General features: G+C 41.2%; 1 protein-coding gene across 4 annotated transcripts in view; it reads right to left on the reverse strand.

The window, feature by feature from the left end:
• Positions 1 to 21,802, reverse strand: part of TTC28 (tetratricopeptide repeat domain 28) — a 625,439-nt gene that overhangs the window by 117,805 nt on the left and 485,832 nt on the right. For all 4 annotated transcript variants that reach the window (XM_075830954.1, XM_075830961.1, XM_075830946.1 and 1 more), the window contains one exon: positions 6,247 to 6,387. In XM_075830954.1, coding sequence (XP_075687069.1) covers positions 6,247 to 6,387 — 141 coding nt within the window. The remainder of the gene's footprint in view (positions 1 to 6,246; positions 6,388 to 21,802) is intronic.

Raw genomic sequence — 21,802 nt, forward strand, 5'->3', positions numbered from 1 at the left:
TAGGGTAAAGACATGAATTTAATCCACCAGGGTGCCCTCCAAATATTGGTACCACTGGTAAGATCGTGTAGGATTTAATGGGCCCTTTCCTACACAATGGATATCATGTATACACTGACAGCTTTTATACCAGTGTGCAATTGTTTAGCGCCCTGCATGGTGCCAACACCAGAGTCTGTGGCACAATACGCAGGAATCGCAAAGGTTTCCCACGTCAATCCATCCAAGTGCACCAGAAACTGTTAGAGAACGTGGGGCCTCTGCAGATAGACAAAAGCCTGCGTGTGTCATCGGTTATAACAAATTCGTGGGTGGGGTAGATTTGTGTGACCAGATGTTACAACCTTATCTGGTTAAAAGGAAAACCAGAACGTGGTATAAGAAAGTGGCAATATAACTCATCCAGGTTGCGATGCACAATGCATTTGTCCTGTACAAAAAATCAGCGGGCAGGGCTACATTCTTTGAATTTCAGGAGAAAGTGATTGAAGATCTCCTATTTCAATCTGCAGACCAGAGAGTAGTCCATGAGTCAGAGGATGTATGCGGACTTGTTGAAAAACATTTTTTACACCTCATCCCTTCAACACCGAACCAAACATACCCATAAAACGTTGCCGGGCCTGCAGCAAACGAGGACAGCGAAGTGAGTCACGATAATATTGTTCCACTTGTCCTTCCAACCCTAGTCTAGGGCTTCGCTGTATGTTTAGGAGGGGCCAAAATTTAGGGTTCTTTTAGGGATTTTTTCATTTATTGTTATGACTATGTCCTGCCATAAATAGCGGTTACTGACTGGGGATACGGCATAATTTTTCTTGTTATTCTGAGGATTTCTAATAAGTGAGCTGTTCCCTATCAATACACTATGGGCTTTATTATAGTTTTATTTGGGTTTTTGGTGGACCTCTTACACCCAACAATACTAGAAATACCGACATTAATTTAGGAAGTAGTGGTTCTTCACTGTCCCTCTAGACGGTGTTGGACACTGCCCCTTTATATATTCTACAGGTGATTGGTTGTTTTGCGCACATTTCAGTTCCTACCTTGAAGGGCAGGAGCCTGTTATGGTATACCGTGTCGCTTGGCACATTCGTCCCTCATACAGGGATTGATGGAGCTAAAGAGACGTTGTGCGACCAGTCACTTTGAAAAATAAAGTAATTACAGCCCTACAAGTTCTCTTTCATCCTTTGAACATGCTCGAGATTTCCACATAGCTGGATACATTCTTCCTCCTTTTTTTTGGACATATTGCCTTTTTCCTCCAACACAGTTTAATTATTTTTCCCACTCTAACTTACTATATATCAGAGCGGGTTGATATACATAATGTCTACGGACTGACACGATTGCAGCACAGCTGCTTTGTAAACACGACATAGTCATAGGGTGTAGAAACTGTTTAGGGACATGTATTTCTCAATCTAGAAAAGTAGAATCCTCTCCTTTCCAACAAAAAGTTATAAAAACATTAAATCCACATCACTCCTCTTCCTGTTTGTCCCCCAATGATGAGTATGCGGCATATTTCTATACTAAGGCATACAATAGTAATACTTTTAAGGCGTACCTCACCAGTTTCATGCACCGTGTATGATAAATATGTCCTAAAAATGAACTATTTGAGGAAAAAAACTAAATATATAAATATACACACATATTTTTACACCTTATCTCATGCTATAAAAACTTTACAATCAATATGGCCACTACACCCCTAGATGAATACCTTAAGGGGTCTAGTTTTCAAAATGGGGTCATTTATGGGGGGTTTCTATCTATTTGGCAGCTCAGTGCCTCTATAAATGTGTAATGGGGCCTAAAACATTTTCAAGCAAAATGTGTGTCCTGAAAGCCTACTGGTGCTCCCTTCCTTTTGGGCCCTGCCGTGTGCCTGGGAAATGCATTAGGGCCACAATTTGGATATTTTTGAACACAGGAGAAACAGGGTGATACATTTTGTGGTGCATTTCCTTATTCTCATGTCGGCTGTACAAGAAATCTGTCATTAAAATGACACATTTGTGAAAAAAGTGAAGTAACATTTTCTTTCCACCTGCTTTGCATTAATTCCTGCAAAAAGAGTGCGGTCAAAATACATGGGGTCATTTAAGGGGGGTTTCTATCGTTTTGGCAGCTCAGTGCCTCTATAAATGTCTCATGTCCACTGTAAATTAAATCTGTCCTTAAAATGACACATTTGTAAAAACAAAAAGTGAAATCATTTTTTTTTCACCTGCTTTGACTTAGTTCCTGGAAAAACTGTTTGGTCAAAATACTAATTACACCCCTAGATGAATACCTTAAGGGGTCTAGTTTTCAGAATGGGGCCATTTACGGGGTGTTTTTATCATTCTGACACTTATGAGCCTCTTCAAACTTGGCTTGGTGCAGGAAAGCAAAATGTACGTCAAAATTTTAAAAAGTGGCCTATATCGCTGGACATATAGGACACTTCAAAATCAAAAGTGCTGCCAAAATAAAGTAAAGAGCTGGAAATATATATTTGATGAAATATTTGTAAAGTTTGTGTGTGCATATGTGACATATTGCAGATGAATATATGAAAAAAATAAAATTTGTACAAATTTTCATCAGTTTTTATGTTTTTTAATAAATATACGCAAATGTTATAGGTCTACTTTTACCACCTAAATAAAGTACAATATGTGACAAAAAAAACAATGTCAGAATTAGTTGGATATGTAAAACTGAGTTATTCTCTGTTAAATTTACACATGTCAGATTTCCAAAATCTGGCTTTGTCATTAAAGGCACTTTTAAGGTCTGGTCACTAAGGGGTTAAACAGTGTTTAAAACCTCCTGGTTTTGACTCATACATACTGATGCAAAATACTGAGCAAAATACTGCATTAGAAAAGAGGCCTAAGACTCATCCCAAATCAAATCTCGGTGCGACATCAGGTGTATATGACTGAAAAGGAAAGGATCCAGATGTATACTGTGCTAGGATTCTATTGGGCAGGCAGACATGCTTTTAGTATACATATGTCTGGGAGGTTTTTGTCTGGATATCTTGTTTTTATTTAACTGAAACAGCTAGGTTACTACGCTTTTCATAAATAAAAATAGAAGAACAAAAATACACACACAAACACACACACATATATATATATATGTATTAGGAAGCAAATAGTTGCAAATTACCTAATATATATATATATATATATATATATATATATATATATATATATAGTGCATTCGGAAAGTCTTCAGACCCTTTTGTTTTTTTAACATTTTGTCATGTTGAGGTCTTGTGCTCCCCCCCCCCCCAATGGTTCTCCACTAAATACCCCATAATGACAAAGTGAAAACATAAGTTTAGACATTTTTAATGTATTAAAAATTAAACTTAAAATTTGCATGGACATAAGTATTCAGACCCTCTGATATGACCCTTGAAATTTAGCTCTGGGGCCTCCCATTTCTCTAGCTCATCTTTGAAGTGTTTCTACACCTTGATTGGACTCCACCTGCAGTAAATTCATTTGATTGGACATGATTTGGAAAGACACATCCCTGTCTATATAATGTCTCACAGCTGACAATGCATATCAGAGAAAAAACCAAGTCATGAGGAGGAAAGAACTGCCTCAGTGACAGGATTGTTTGGAGGCATAGGTCTGAAGAAGGGTACAAAAAAAAATTCTGCTGCACTAAAAGTTCCCAAAAGCACAGTGGCCTCCATAAATCTTAAATGGAAGAAGTTTGGAACAACCAGGACTCTTTCTAGAGCTGGCCCCTCCACCAAACCAAGTAATCTGGGGAGAAGGGCCTTGATAAGAGAGGTGACCGAGAACCCAATGGTCATTCTGGCTGAGCTCCAAAGATCCTGTGTGCAGATAGGAGAAACTTCCAAAAGGTCAACCATCACTGCAGCACTCTACCAATCTGGGTTTTATGACAGAGTGGCCAGAAAGAATCCTCTCCTCAGTAAAAAAAAAAAACAAACACATGAAAGTCAGCCTGGAGTTTGCAAAAAAACAAAAAAGCACCTAAAGGACTCTCAAACTGTGAGAAACAAACAAGATTCTGTGGTCTGATGAATCCAAGATTGAACCTTTTGGCCTCAATACTAAGAGTCATGTCTGGAAGAAACCAGGAACTGCTCATCACCTGCCCAATACCATCCCTACAGTGAATCATGGTGGTGGCAGCATCATTCTGTAGGGGTGTTCTTTAGCGGCTGGGACAGGGATACTGGTCAGGGTTGAGGGAAAGATGGAGCAAAGTAAAGAGATATTCCTAATGAAACCTCAGACTGGGCCGAAGGTTCACCTTCCAACAAGACAATGACCCGGAGTACATAGCCAAGACAACACAGGAGTGGCTTAGTGACAACTCTGTAAATGTCCTTGAGTGGCGCAGCCAGAGCCCTGAAGCCCAGCTTTCTGAACTATGTGGGATCCAGAAAAACGGGCGACATACGGTCTGTATCTCACGCACCAAACACAGCCATGGGAATTAACCACATCATTTCCCTCACACATTAAACCAATGAGGCCGACTTTAATCATTATAGTAAGTGATCCCATCAAGTACCTCGCTCACAGTTATAATGTGCAACATTGGGTTAATGTGAGGTACATGATTAGGTTTAATTACTATTAATGTCAAGCACATGGAGGTTCAAAATTGAAAAAAATAACGTTATATTTTTGAGTTTTTTGTTTTTTTATTGATGGCAAAGTATCGTTTTGATATCGAGTATCGCAGTACTACTCTAATTATCGTTATCGAAATTCAAATTTTGGTATCGTGACAACCCTAATTAGGGCATATGGAAATCATAGAGGGGGTTTCTCTACTTGCGATTCCCCCCACCAGTGCAGATCCTGCTTTGGCAGACTCACGTCATCAATGTACAGATGTGTCCTTCCTAACCTTTCCTCTTATCTCCACATATCTGGAGAAGTGTGGCGCAAGATGACCAGCTTTGAAATATAGACATGATTTTGTAATACTCTGTCACGAGATATGTATGCTATATGTATCTACCAGTCAGTGATTATGAAATAAATTGCAAACTGTCAAGGGTTTTTCTCACATGTCGTGATATTGTATTGAATTTGTTGCATGATAAATTGAATTCCTTATTCAGGCAAAGGTACGGATGAACACATCTATATTACATGTACTACGGGTTTCCCCATGCAAAAATAAGTGTTTGCAGTGTGTGTCCGGAGCTAGACCCAATAGAAAGGCATTGTCTGTAATGACGTGTTTATAATGAGACATTATTCTTCTACAGTACAACACTGTGTTGAAGGAACGGAGAAATGCTTGCATGGTTGATATGAAAGACTTTTAATTATCAGTTTTTCATGGTTCACCAAATCTTGAATGATCACCAATAGGAGTTGCAAATCACTATGTCAGCCACTTATGTCATCTACAGCGGTTTCCCATTGACTTGGTCTACGTTTAGTTCATCTGCAACTATTCTAGACAATGTTGGTGACACTGTGAACTTGTTTGATGGAATCTGTTGTGCATGCAGCTGTATGGCAATGGCAATATTGCAATTTGCGTCCACACTACGGACACCTAGCGCATTCCGTGCGCCGCTGTATGATGCTTCTTTAAAGAGCAATGCTTCAAGAGGAGAAAAATTGTACACATCATGTGCTGGAGCAATGATTTTTCTGTGAGAGAAAAAAATCTCTATGTAAAAAGTACACAAATTACTGTATGGGCCCATCTAATTCTGTGTGGGCAATATCTTCCAGTGTTGTACAGTAACAAGTTATGTGATGAATACATAATGCCAGTCTATATTTATTGAATTAAAGTTTCATTTTTGCATTAACGTTTCATTTTTCAAAGCATCTATTACAAACCAGGCACAAATCCTAGAGATTTACCAGTCATCTAGAAGGGATGGTCCTTACCCGTTGTAATGTAAAATATGACGGAGCAGAACAGATTGCTGCTCTATGGATAATTAGATCTGCTCAAAGAAGCCAATTAAGTTCCATGGTGAGTTATGCAGAACTCTCATAATAGTTGCGATAAAGAACAATTTCATAATAATAACATTTGCATTTTATAGAGTGCAGCTCCTCTGTGGCTGTAAAATGTCTCCACTAATTGACTAGCACTGAAAGCCGTAACCGGGGGATAGAGCGGACAAAGCCCACTCCTGCAACTGAATTACAGTGCGCCGTCCTTTCATGCATGGTACACCGATTATGGTAACCCACTCGCAGCACCCCCTACCTGTTGATGGTATTGTTTCTGTTAACCATCCTTAGGAATCCCGTTGGATCGGTCACAGAATTCATTTTATTGTTAAGATCATCATATTGCTGGTCCATATAATCTCCAGCCTCGCTTTCAGTTTCGCTGCTTGCACAAGTCCTAGAGATAAAAACAGACAATGTTACATGTTAAACATGCTTGACAGGATTTAATTTGCTTTCCGTTAAAGACATGCTGATAGGAAATTAGATCACTCTAAGCAATAAAAACAGAAGGATATTAAAAGTGATAAAGCATCCAATAAACAGTCTACAACTGAGTAAGCAATGCTTTCTACGCCACAAAATCAGAAGATTTTCATTTGGAAATTAGTGTAAACCCAGTTTAAGTGCTTGCATTTGATGTCTTCACTATACATACAGTGCATTGGTCATTTGGGAATAGCCGTGCACAAAAAAGCTTATGGTATTCACCAAAGGTGCCAATAAAAACAAAATCTTTTTGCTTTTAGAATAAATATAGTGATAGATTGGTCGCATGGTATAGCGTGATTAGTTGCTATATAATGTGGTCCCACATTTTTTCACCTTGTTTTTTAATAAAGGTCTGTGCTACAAGTCAAGATCAAAGGCTAAGTAAACCTCTGAAAGGGATTCATTTTTTTTTTTTTATAAAAAGGTCAATCAGGGTGTTTGGTGCAACTTTATATTAAGTTTTTATTAAAAAATATTTTAACTTTTTGAGATACAGCTGCTCTGTATTCTGGATACAGAGCAACCGTATCTTACGCTGAATCCTGTACCTGTCAGGTCCGCGGGACTGACGGGTTCAGTGAAAGTAGTTCATAACTTAGATGTGATAGATTACAGGTGGATCCTGTAGGTCAGGGACACGCTTGACCCACTGACACTGAACCCATCAGATTCGCGGGTTTGAGGAATTCAGTGAAAGATAGAGCTGTTTTGTATACAGAATACTGAGCAGCTGTATCTCAAAAAGTAACAGGGGTTTTTAATGAATACTAATTATAAATTTACACCAAACACACTAAAAAATCCCTTTCAAAGGTGTACATAGCCTTTAAGTTTAGAATTGCATAGCACCTTCATCTATCCCAAGGCTGATCATCTTAGCTCAGTATTGACCGTATTTTTTCATGAATTCATAAACTGCAGCATTCATGTAAACAATAGTGATAGCTACGTGGAAATGGCCCCCATATTAATTAGGTGACGGCCGCTTTGTCAATCTTTATATTTCTACATATTTGCTTTTTATAACTTCTAGGAACCAATCACCATTTAAAACTATAATGACGAGATTCTAATGTCACATCTGAGAGTAAAGACCTGAGCATTTTGTGAGGCTGTAGAACATTTATTACATTGAGCAATGCAGCAGATTGATGAGATGGGCTCCTAATCTGTTCCATAGTACAACATGATAATGTAATTATTGCATAGGTCATCTCTGTGGATATCAACCTGAGAATGGGGACAAGCTGAAAGTGTGACATGTTTCGTACTTTGCTTCTATTTCTTTATCCCTGTTTTTCCTTGCGATCTCATAAATTGTTAAAAACGTATGACGTGTACTCAATTATGCATGCAAACAAAAAATATCCTCCATGCAAATGCATTATTTCACTAGTTATACATTGAGCTATGAATTTTAACCATTTGTGAAAGTCAAACTATGGAATGTGGAATGCTGGAAATAATTTCCTATATCTACAGTAGGCATGATATGAAATATATCGTTGTAAAAGATTCCAATTCTAGCTGCTTGCTGAATATGAGGCACTCATAATCTTCAAAAACAAATTGCTGATCCAAAAAGATTATTGTGGTAGAGAAGTCTTCACCCATTAGTGTAAGTAGGCTTGGGGGAAGTGAGTTTAATATTTGGCAATTCATGAACGGTGCTACTGAGTGTCTTACAGGTCCTACCAATGGGAATATGTAACTACAGTATTTATTTCCATAAGAAAATCAAAATTGTTTAAAGATACAATGGAAATATATAGTTGGAAGATCACCCCGATCAATGCCTATGTTACACCAGCAGTCTTCTTTAACCTACCCCATCAGTAACAATAGAGCCTAAAGAAAACAAATTGCAGATGAATTCCTTTGCTTGATCTTTATATTAAGAGTAAAGTTATGAATGTCTATGGACAGAGTAACAGAGATTCAGGGGAGCCAGGCATAGATGAAATAGTTTCTAGATAACAAACCCAGATGTCATAACAGTTTCATGGCACAGATTATAGAATCTGCTTTTGTGCAAATAGACGTTCAGCTAATAGCAGTAATGGAATATGTTAATGCATTAAAATGGGACTGGATTTTAGATTTTAGTTTTTCTTATCTACAGCCAATTCATATTAAACTGTTAATAAAATTGCTAAAACCTGTTGCAGGTTCAACAAGACACTCTGATAATGTATATAAATAATAAATACTGAGGCTATATTCACACAACAGTGAAAAATGACCGTGTGATGGACGTTTTCTTTTAACGGCCGTCACACAGTCGTTTTCAGAACAGTGGAGTTCTATGGCTGAATTCATACGTCCATTATTTTAATGGACCATGAATACTGGCCGCCAGAAAATAGAACATGTTCTATTTTCGGCCACTGTTATAGCCCAACGGCCCCTATGCAAGTCAATTGATCCGTTTTTAAGGACCATTTTTCAGAAAGCCATCCGTGTGAAAAGGTCCGTGAATAACTAGACAGTTCGATACGTTTTTAACAGTCTTTTCTTTCACTGCTGTGTGAATATAGCCCAGAGTTTCAATACATGAGGTCTGGCTGAGTGCATGAGCTTCAGTACCAGGCAAAGCCACACTAGTATGGATGTTGCTGTATTATCTATGCATCCTTAAGGCCTCATGCACACGACCGTAGTGGTGTGCATGGACCGTGATTTGCAGCTCGGACGGCTGCGAAGTGTCACCCACGTGCCGTCCACAAATCACGGGCCGTGCACATGGCCCTGTACATTCATTTCAATAAGCCTGGACCGCAAAATGCGGCCGTAATAAGCCATGGCCTATCTTTTTGCGGTCCTGACTCCAGGGCAATGCACAGACTGTGGAAACCATGGTCGTGTGCATGGGCCCATAGAAATGAATAAGACCGCAATTCACCCGCAGATTTGCGGGTGAATTGCGGCTGCAAAAACACGTTTGTGTGCATAAGGCCTTAGACTAAATGACAGTCTGGAGCTGGGTCCATTAAGGAAGCTAGAACCCAGAATTCTGACCTGTATAACAGATACATCATTTAGCAGAAAAGTCAATTAAAGGGTATTCTCATTATAATTATTCTGAATTAAAGGGTATACAATTAATGGGAATTCTCATAACTAGCATATGTCATCACTTTGCAAACGATAGGGGTCCGACTGCTGGGAACCTAGCGATCTTGAGGTTGAAGGCGTTACTGGCAAAGTAGCTGTGCAAGTGACTGCAGCACTGCCCCATTCACTTGAATAGGGACATGCTGCAGTTCAGTGCACAGCTGCTGGCCAGGCACCACCGTGCAGGAAAAAAAGAGTGAAGGGGCCGCAGCGCTAAAGTAGTGCTGCGGCTCTTATACTTTAGGAATCAGTAGTGGTCCCAGCAGTTGTAACCTCCCATTGATCACAAAGTAATGACATATACTAGCGATATACCATCATTTTGTGTGAGCGGAAAGCCCCTTTAACTGACCAATGTCTTTAATGGTAAAACAGTCATGACTCAGTATGTCCTGCATTTTTCATTCCAGATGCATATATTAAAACTTTGTTTCACATTCCTCTTTAAGCCATAAAATGAATCAATATAATGATCATTTATAGTACAGCACTAATTGTGAAAATAAAATGGAGCTTGATACGTAGCCCAATAATTACATGTGTTCTGCCTGTTCCAGGAACAATTTCAGTGAAAATAAGTGACAATTCACTGAGTAGCTTAATAGAAACAGACCTAGAGACACCTTCCAAGACTGTCAGCTAAGCCTCAGATCCCAGCACAAATGATTGGTTTCTGGAGAAGTTGGAACTGTTTCAATGGGGGATAATACAGCCTTAAAATAAAGGGTCTGCTGATCTTTCGCAGCAAAGAAATAAGAGATATGGATGAAGTAGATACAGATGTTGTAAATGAAACGGTTTATGGACAGAAGGACAGAAAATGTTTATGGCGATATCACTCATTCTGTCTATTAGTCTTTACTATGTGTCTGGGACAGTTTTATTCTTGCCATAAAACGCATTTGTCTCAAGAGGACTGCAATGGGTGTTCCATTCTAGGAACTGCTCAGGGCTGAGATAAGGTACTGTATCTGTAACATACAGGATCCATTTTTGTATGTTTTTGCCATATCATTACCAAGCCAAAAATTTTTTTATTTTTCATTGAAATTTTCTGTGAAATTTTTGCCCAAACTGTAAACAAAACACTGAAAAGGTGCTCTGTTGTTTTGGAGCAATGGTTTACTGGGTTCATATCCAACCATGGGCAACACCTGCATGGAGTTTGTATGTTCTTCCCGTGTTTGTGCGGGTTTTCCCAACAACCTACTGATGGGTTATTTGGTTTCTTATGAAATTGGCCACAGAGTGTGTCTAAGAAATACAAAAAGCGAGCCCTATTGGGGACAGAGTCTCATGTCAATGATGACAATCTCTGTACAGTACTGCAGAACATGTTGATGCTATATAAGCAACAGGAAATAAATATAACATATCTATTTTAGGTTTCTAAACAAACCTCAAATAGAAATAAAGTGAATAAAAACATTTTTTCTTTTTTACAAACAATACAGGAGTGGTTGGCAAAGCATTTGACGTTCAACAGCTGTAAAGAGGACAGTTGCTCTCATTGTACATAAGAAAAACCAACTGCTTTCCATAGCCGTAGCCATGAACTGCTACTGCTAAGAAACTCAATTCCCAATGTAAGACAGCTCGTAATATAAATCAAAAGGTCAAATGAATCTCGCACAGTTCTGTAAGATGAAGTTTCCACCTGATTACCTATAAAAATGAACATTGCTCCCACATCCTACAAAAAACATCAACCTTCAAATAAATCTTGTTAGTAATTGTTACTGATCATAAGTCACCACTTGCCAAATAGACTAAAACAGAAAAATGTAATCTGAACTATTACAAGGCTTTTACTCTGGCTCAGCCGAAAAACGGAAAATGCATCATTTTGATAGCCACGACCCCCCCTCCCCCAACCCCCCACTTGCTTTGTAAATCCACTCGGCAGTCATACATACTTTGCCATATAAGATAGCACTAGCGGAACATTAAAATGTAAAATTGAATCTGCAAGTGAATTGAGATGAAACCATGTCATCTGCTAAACCGTAGCGCTAAAAGCAGGCACACAAACAATTTGATTACAGGTCAGTTGTTACAACTGAAATCTAAAAAGAATGGCGATGTTTAATTAATATACAGACTCCGCAAAACAAAAGAAAGGGTCAGTGGAGCATTGCCAGCCACAGCTGAGCATCAAGATTAACTGCAGCAAAATGACACATCATTAAAATATAATTTATCTCTGCCAAAAGATAAGAAAGAACAGTTTATTAAGAGCGCGAAACCGACATATGTTAGCCATCAGACGGTATTATTACTGCTCAGTGGTGGACAAACTGACTGGCGGATCTTTTTTTATGTTTCATGTTATTTCTGATTGGTCAGAATCAATAAACGTTTAATTTGCATATATAAAAAATATTATGAGCGCAAGCTGTTACAGCATTGTCTTACATAAAAATAGAAGCGTTTCCAGAGAAGGCATCGAAAATGTGCTTTGCATTTATTCCCTTTATCCTGACAACTGGAGGTCTACAATTATTGCAATCATTTTCGCTTCTGTGTCTGAAACAAGCGAGCGAGCGAGCCAGTGCCTGGTTTGTCAATTGAAAGCATGCAAATTATGTGCAAGCATCAATCACCCAGCTGCATATCTCAGAATGTATCCTTGCCTAGTTGGAGTCAAAGTGACTTTGGGAAGGGAGGTGCAGGTCTTGTTCTTTGGCATCTGCAAAATTTCCACAACAGCTAGCAATATGCCCTGGTGAGGTTCAGTTTTGGACTGCTGAACCGGAAAAGCTTATGTTTATATAGAGAAACTATATAGTGGAATGGGACTGTAGATAAGAGACTTAAGCAATCCAAACTCACATGCTTTTCTTAATTACCAAATAAATATTCACAAATTCCTAAGGCCAAATCTTCTAATCCATGGAAATACATTACCATCATATTTACATGATTAACTATGTAAATATAAATATGAGGATAGGCATCCTGTGCTTTTTCTACGACCTTTCATCAAAGTATCATTCGGATATTCCAGAAAAGAATGTTTTGCCTAACCTTGCATAATGAAATATACAATGTTTTATTCATAGTAGGGTGCAGTCACACTCAAACTGATTTTCAGTCGCAAAAAAATTCTGCAACAAAATCTGACGCGTGTGACTGCAACCCTAAAACGATAATACAAACATGCCTAATATCACTGAAGTAACTTGTTTCCCAGGGAGAAAATTGTTAAAAAATCTTGGCTAATAAAAGAGTAGTTACTAAGTCATCACCCAATGTCCAGAGGTGACCTGAGACCTTTATCCACTGCTCAACCAATAAGGTGGAAGGTCTTAATGCTTCAGGTCTGTGATTGGCTGAACAATGAGTTCTCCTTGACGTTTAATACTAATATTTACTATTTTTTACTATAACTAATATTTACTACGCCTTTTCAAAATCTTTTTTCTTGAAAATCTTGTTCTTGTTATTTGTGTTATTTGTGTGTGATGGGGAAGTTTAACCTTATGGCCCTATTACACGGGCCAATGATCAGGCATACGAGCGTTCGTATGGACAGGGCAATGATCAATCGATGCACGAGGAAATGCTTGTTCATCGTCTGATGTGCTCGTTTATGCAGCAATAAGTATTATCGTTGTCGGCAGCACATCTCCCTGTGTAAACAGAGACATGTGCTGCCGACATGATGAAAATGTATGGGGACGAACGATCAGAGTAATGATCGCTCGTCCCCATACATAAGCAATCATAAAGGCCCTATTACATGGGCCAGTGATCGAGCAAAGGAGCGTTCATATGAACATATGAATCATGGTTGTCGGCAGCACATATCCCTGTGTAAACAGGGAGATGCGCTGCTGACATGATGAAAATGTGTAGGGACAAGCGATCGTAGTAACGATCGCTTGTCCCTATACATAACCAATCACTGCTCCGTGTGATAGGAGCAAACGAGCGCCGATCAACGAGCTGTCTCCTATAGTTAAATATTATTGAATTCTAAAGTGCTGTGGAATATGTGCTCCTATGAAAATAGAGATCATTATTATTATTATTATTATTACTCTGTTTAACTAATTTGTCTATTCTTAAGACATTCTACCTAGCTAAAACGCATACTGCACTGTATGAAGGATGCAAAATAAAAGAAAACTACATAGAATTTATAAATGAATCACAACTGACCCCTAAGTAACTGTCTATGGGCTGTTCTGAGCAATAAATGAGTTTAGAATGGTTGTCTGTTCTCTTATCACCATCCCTGCCTCCAACACAGCAGGGACAAGAAACAGTTGTTCTAGCCGATCAGATCAGACGTTTCGATACTGTACCTTGCAGCAAAACATCATGGCAATCATCAAGTTCAGGACCATACCACTAGTAGGGGGATTTTCTAATTTAATTCCATGTATATACATGAATTGGGTGAAAAAGCTCTTTATTATTCTAGGAAACTGACAGCATAAATGACTTGGGTACATCTCTTCACGTTCATATTTCAAAAATCTCAGCTGCCGGTTACCACCAGTAGGAGTTTGATCTATATATAGTTATATATATACAGCTATATACCAGTCATAAACAGATTGGCCCTAATGGCAGCAACAGGTAGTCAGGGTATTTTAGGGCAAATATGTATGTGGGTCAACAGCTAAACACTCCTTATGAAAAAAACAACTCCATAACCGTAGCCTCAGCAACCGCAATGGAATAACCCTCGAAATAATTTTAGCTCGTTTCCTTTAAAGAAACAACAACAAAAAAAAGGTAAACTTTAGGCTTAGGCCGTACAGCCCTAGTAACCGAAAAGCACGAAGCATCTGATATGAGTTGACACTTACTGTGCATGCTTCATTACCTGCAAATAACATAGAAAATTCATTTCTTTTAAAAGAATAGGAACGGCACATAATGCAGTGACTTTATAGCTGTACAAGTAAAACAATGCAATAAGATCTGACAACGCTGCACACTTTTTTCGCATCACGCTTTCGAGGTTATCACTGCAACATTGATTATGGTGAATATATATCAGCATAGGTTTCATCTACGCCTTCTTCTGTATTCATAAACCAGTCCTAAGTGTTGATAACAACATGGAATCAATGTCAATTGATGTTATCGTTTTAAGAAGTGATGTTAATACAGCAAACATGATGTTATCGTAGGATGATAATCCGAGCGTGGAAAGTGATGGAGCTATTAGATTCCGCAGGCATATTAAAAAGCAAATGATGATGTTATCAGATAATAGTGGAGATAATAAAATCAAGTTTGCTGAAGACATAATATGAAAGTGTTTGCGTGATAGAAGATGGGGGCTTAAATTGATTCAACCAAGAGAATGTAGCACTGGGGTAAGATGTTACCCATATGAGAAGCCTATCAAAATGAGACACAGTAAAAATATATATATCAATGCTCCTGTCAGCTAAGGCCTTATTCACGCGACAGTGATAAACGGCTGTGTGACGGCCGTTCTTTTAACGGCCGTCACACGGCCTTTTTCAGAACAATGATGTTCTATGGGTGTATTCACACGGCCGTTTTTTTAATGGCCCGTGAATAATGGCTGTCAAAAAATAGGACATGTCCTATTTTTGGCCGTTTTAACGGCCTGACGGCCCCCATAGAACTCAATGGATCCATTTTTAACGGCTGTCAATACATGTAACAACCGTTAAAAACGGATCTGTGACATGAGAAATTGCAAGGGAACTACTAGTGATCTGCGGCGACGCGACGACACATACTCACCGATACACCGATGCAGCGCCGACTTCTTCTGGTTTGGTCGCTTGTCTAGCGGGTTCTGCGAAGGCGGCACGATGACATCATCGCGTTGCCTTCGCAGATCCTGTGGGACTAGCAACCACACCGGAAGACAGCGCTGCATCGGTGAATTTGTGTCATCGCGTCACCGCAGATCCCGTGAAGACGAGGGACCTTACCTGAAGACAGCGCTGCATCGGTGGGTAGGTAGGGCATTCATGTCGGCCTGTGTGGCATCATATACATCGGGGCTGTGTGGCATCTACTGGCGGGGCTGTGTGGCATCTACTGGCAGGGCTGCGTGGCATCTACTGGCAGGGCTGTTTGGCATCTACAGGGGGGATGTGTGGCATCTACAGGGGGGCTGTGTGGCATCTACAGTGGGGCATCTACAGTGGGACTGTGTGGCATCGACAGTGAGGCTGTGTGGCATCTACAGTGAGGCTGTGTGGCATCTACAGTGAGGCTGTGTGGCATCTACAGTGAGGATGTGTGGCATCTACAGGGAAGCGGTGTGGCATCTACAGGGAGGCTGTGTGGCATCATATACAGGGTGCTGTGTGGCATCATATACAGGGAGGTGTGTGGCATCATATACAGGGAGGTGTGTGGCATCATATTCAAGGAGGCGTGTGGCATCATATACAGGGAGGTGTGTGGCATCATATACAGGGAGGTGTGTGGCATCATATACAGGGAGGTGTGTGGCATCATATACAGGGAGGCTGTGGGGCTTCATATACAGGGAGGCGTGTGGCATCATATACAGGAGGTGTGTGGCATCATATACAGGGAAGCTGTGGGGCTTCATATACAGGGAGGTGTGTGGCATCATATACAGTGAGGTGTGTGGCATCATACAGGGAGGTGTGTGGCATATACAGGGAGGCTGTGTGGCATCATATACAAGGAGGCTGTGTGGCATCATATACAGGGAGGCTGTGTGGCATCATATACAGGGGGGCTGTGTGGCATCATATACAGAGGGGCTGTGTGGCATCATATACAGGGGGGCTGTGTGGCATTATATACAGGGGGGCTGTGTGGCATCATATACAGGGAGGCTGTGTGGCATCATATACAGGGAGGCTGTAAATAGTGTCTAGGTGAACATGTGACCTTCTTTTGGGTGTTTTCAGGGTTTGGTATAAAAAAAGCCTGACCAATGAAATTCATCAGTTTTTTTTAACGCCCATGAAAAACTGATGCAAAATGGATGTCAAATGGCCATTAAAAACGGACAGACGGACTGGAAATGGATGAAAATTTAGAGACACACTGATGCTAAAATAACCATGAAAAACTGACAGTTGATCAGTTTTTAATGGACATTTTTTTCACTGTCGTGTGAATATAGCCTAAATGTGTCATCAACCTTATAGATTTAAGACATAATGCACTCCCTTATTTAGAGGTATATCCAGTGATGCTCTAAAGCAGGGGTCTCAAGCACGCGGCCCGCGGGCCGCATGCGGCCCCTGGGGCTGTCATCTGCGGCCCGCGGGACACAGAGCCGCTAGCATCGGCTCGAGACTCTGGAATTCCCTGACATCGCTGTCCACATATGAACAGCGATGTCTGGGGCTTCCCCTGAGCCGGAGTCCCGAGCAGAGCGCTGGTGTCGGCTCTGCTCCTGGACTCTGTGGAATTCCCTGACATCGCTGTCCACATATGAACAGCGATGTCTGGGGCTTCCCCAGAGCCGGAGTCCCGAGCAGAGCGCTGGTGTCTGCTCTGCTCCGCGACTCTGTGGAATTCCCTGACATCGCTGCCCATATATGGACAGTGTGTCAGGGTCTTGCCCAGAGCGGAGCAGAGCGCTGGTGTCGGCTCTGCTCCTGGACTCTGTGGAATTCCCTGACATCTCTGTCCACATATGAACAGCGATGTCTGGGGCTTCCCCAGAGCCGGAGTCCCGAGCAGAGCGCTGGTGTCGGCTCTGCTCCGGGACTCTGTGGAATTCCCTGACATCGCTGCCCATTTATGGACAGTGTGTCAGGGTCTTGCCCAGAGCGGAGCAGAGTGCTGGTGTCGGCTCTGCTCCTGGACTCTGTGGAATTCCCTGACATCGCTGTCCACATATGAACAGCGATGTCTGGGACTTCCCCGAAGCCGGAGTCCCGAGCAGAGCGCTGGTGTCGGCTCTGCTCCGGGACTCTGTGGAATTCCCTGACATCGCTGCCCATATATGGACAGTGTGTCAAGGTCTTCCCCAGAGCGGAGTGATGTCAGGAGCACAGCTGGAGTCCCAGGAAGAGCCTACTAGCGCCCCGATACCCCTGAGGACGCTACATCGTAGCGAAACATGTCGGGGGGGCTTCTACCTTTATTTTAATAATTGTCCTATTGACACCTTGGAATCTAACTAATAACTAGTTCTCTGTGGTTGTGGTACTTAACCCTTTCTAGACAGAGCTCTTACGTCTGGCACTGTGCTAATTGCTGTCAGAAATGGACATTAACTTTTAAATTTCATGTAGTCTGTCCTTGTTGCAAATTGAATAAAGACTTTTTTATTTTATTTTTACTCTTTAATAATGGTTGGAAAACAGGGCTTATTTCTGCCGGCAGGCAGCCTTTTTTGAATTTAACTGCCTGGGACTCCAGCTCTGGGCAAGCCCCTGACATCACTGGGGCAGCATCTACAGAGGGCACTGGGGCAGCCTCTACAGAGGGCACTGGGGCAGCCTCTACAGAGGGCACTGGGGCAGCCTCTACAGAGGGCACTGGGGCAGCCTCTACAGAGGGCACTGTGGCAGCCTCTACAGATGGCACTGTGGCAACCTCTACAGATGGCACTGTGGCAGCCTCTACAGAGGGCACTGTGGCAGCCTCTACAGAGGGCACTGTGGCAGCCTCCACAGAGGGCACTGTGGCGTTATCTACAAGTGGGTGTGTGACAGTATCTGAAGAGGACACTGGCATTATCTAGGGGTGTGTTGCATTATCTACAGAGGGCACTGTGGCCTTATCTACAGAGGGCACTGTGGCCTTATCTACAGAGGGCACTGTGGCCTTATCTACAGAGGGCACTGTGGCCTTATCTAGGTGTGTGTTGCATTATCCAGAGAGGGCACTGCGGCAGTCTCTACAGAGGGCACTGTGGCAGCCTCTACAGAGGGCACTGTGGCAGCCTCTACAGAGGGCACTGTGGCAGCCTCTACAGAGGGCACTGTGGCAGCCTCTACAGAGGGCACTGTGGCAGCCTCTACAGAGGGCACTGTGGCAGCCTCTACAGAGGGCACTGTGGCAGCCTCTACAGAGGGCACTGTGGCAGCCTCTACAGAGGGCACTGTGGCGTTATCTACAAGTGGGTGTGTGACAGTATCTGAAGAGGACACTGGCATTATCTAGGGGTGTGTTGCATTATCTACAGAGGGCACTGTGGCCTTATCTACAGAGGGCACTGTGGCCTTATCTACAGAGGGCACTGTGGCCTTATCTACAGAGGGCACTGTGGCCTTATCTAGGTGTGTGTTGCATTATCCAGAGAGGGCACTGCGGCAACATCCACAGAGGGCACTGCGGCAGCATCCACAGAGGGCACTGCGGCAGCATCCACAGAGGGCACTGCGGCAGCATCCACAGAGGGCACTGCGGCACTATCTAAAAAGGGGCTGCCCAGTCTTGACGTGTGCTAACTGAGCCGCCGGACTGCATTTAGCGACACTTAAACTGGAAAGCTGGATTGTTGAAATAAGCACGTGGAGAAATATCTCAAATTTTAAACCTAGTGCTATTATTATAGTAATGTAGTGTTATTATTCTAGTAATATAGTGTTATAGTAGTTCAAATAACTAATTGATTAACAATCATTTTGTATTGTATAAAATTTGAAAGTAATGAGGCCCGTCAACTTCCCATTTTTTCTATATGCGGCCCACTTACCCGGCCGAGTTTGAGACCCCTGCTCTAAAGTATATTTGTTACAAGAAAGGTGCATTTAGCCGCGTGCACGGAGCCTGCACAGCGTCACATGGTGTCTCTTATGGAGCGTCACATGGTGTCCCTATGGTATGGTTCTGTAATACAGACGTGTATGCACTCTGTGTGTCACTGTATGGTGCCTATGTACAGCACCATATTCTCTGTAGTACAGCACGCCACATGCCATGGTTTTTTTCTTATGGATTTCACATGAAAATACCTCCATGTAAAAGTGGAGGTAACTGTACAGTAATTAAAGTATTGTTCCCATATTACGGATCCATACAACACAGATCTGTTATACAGCAATGTACATGAGCCCTAAGAGGGCCCAGTGTTTCAATACTGAGAAGCATTGAGGGGATACACATACTACTGGCTGCCTACACTTGTTTTATTTTTGAATGAGTTTTTGCAACTGGAAGGGGCGACTCACGAACACTGTTAGTGCTTCTGACCGTCCAAGGTCTTAAAGACAGTATTTTACATAAAGCAACCAGAGTCTTTTGCCCCCCCCCCCCCTTGCCCTTTCCCATATTTAGAGAGTTAAAGGGCTGTTTTCTGGGTGTATGAAAGCTTCCACCTGCACACAGATACCCTTGAGGTTACAATACTGATAAAAGTTAGGCAACTGTATATTTGCGTGAATAAATTAAAGATGATTTGTCATACGGACACAACTTTAAGGGAAACAAAACCTAAAGTCTGATCTCCATTTGTTATGCAGCTGGATACGCTCTAGTAAAACCTGTAAGAAGCCAATTCGAGCCAGGGAGAGGCCAACCGTGCTTCTTTACTGAGATTACTGACCATTTAAGAAAAACGTTGCTTCTCTACCTCCAGTACTGAGGGCCTCCAGAAACATTTATATACATGTAGCCTGTGAATGATATTAGCAGATGTCTTCAATGGCCCTTTAATGAAGAAATATGTGCTCCTGAGACTCAGAGGTGGGAGGAGAAACTCATGGGTCACAAGGGCAAATATTTCATTATATAATTTTGCTGTGCCCCTATTAGACAGCCTCCTTAAGCACATTTTCTTAATAAAAAAAAAGAAAGCACAGATATGAGTGGTTCTGAAAATCAAACGTAAAAATAGTCCACAATGTGATTCATCTTCATTACAACACACAAATAAAAGGATGTAAAAAACAAAACAAAACATGAAATAAAAACTATTTAGGGTAGCAATATATAAAAACAAAAACAAATAGAGAGATGGATAAAAGAGCAGAATGCAAACCAGTAGATTTTCATTAACGCATACCAAATAAGATACAAGAGATGCAAGCAACATCTTTTCTATACCTTTGTAGAAGCAAAAAATAAAAAAAATGAATTTTGCTGATGCCCATGTTCACCACCCCTTAACTGGCTGTTGAGCTCTGACAACATGAGTCCAAAATCGTAACAAAGGAAAATGAGGAAGGATGATTGTGGCCTCAGTATCAATGCCACGCCAGGAGCTGGCGAGCTCTCTGGAACATGTTACAATAATTTAACCTCAATTTTATCACTACATTCTGTACAGCTGATAAGAAAAAAACATATTATTTGTCTGTCTGGAGGGTTCCTCACTGTTTGATAAGCCGGGGCCCTAGAGTATACTAAAATAATTCTGTTCAATACACTGACAATGCACATAAAGGGGGGTATAGGCTTTCATGATTTTTCTGAATCTGGGAAGACTTGCCTCTTACTTATGGAACAGATACTGAGGATGACATTTAGGAGGGCTGTATAAAACAACATGACAGACGATTATTACTGTGCAACAACAAGAACATGTCAAAAAGCCAAACCCTATGTGCAATACACAAAACAAAGACTTATTCGTGTTATAATGCTATCTTCTGCATGGGCAGAGAGAGACCAGATATCATTATATCCTTTCACATAAAAGCAAGGAAAGAAAGGGGAATGCTGGGATATATGAAAGGATGTGTTAGTGGCGGGGGATGGGCGGTGCTGAGGGGGCTTTATAGATTAAAATGACATAAAGAATGAACAATATATAGTCATTCTAAAAAGAAAAAAAATGCAGGTCACATTTTCTTAAATAAACACAATAGATCATATCAATAGCCAAACATAAGCACATAGTAAACTGCCTTATTCTTCTTATAGAGTAAGCTGAAAGTAATCAGATGTTCCTATGGCAGCTGCCTGTTACTGTCCGATGACACATCACACATGACCACTATGGAGTCATTTCTCTTTTATATAAATGTATATAATTCTAAGACCCGTAATATGTTTAACAACCTAACAGTGTCTTTCTGGCCATTAAAATGATCTATTTCTACTAATTTCCCCGAGCACTGGATGTTACAAACAGTAAAAGCAATTCAAAGTGTGATGAAACGTTCCTGATGGTCACAATAATGCCAGATGTGCACTAAAATTCTTGGGTTTGGGTTTAGAGAAAAAGAGAGGTGTCAAACGTTACATGAAATGACATCAGGACTCTAGAGGGACGCGAGGACAGAGCTATATCAGTATGTACATTCAGATAATGGTCATGA

The sequence above is a fragment of the Rhinoderma darwinii genome, chromosome 1 (assembly GCF_050947455.1).
Source record: "Rhinoderma darwinii isolate aRhiDar2 chromosome 1, aRhiDar2.hap1, whole genome shotgun sequence".
NCBI classification, from domain to species: Eukaryota; Metazoa; Chordata; class Amphibia; order Anura; family Rhinodermatidae; genus Rhinoderma; species Rhinoderma darwinii.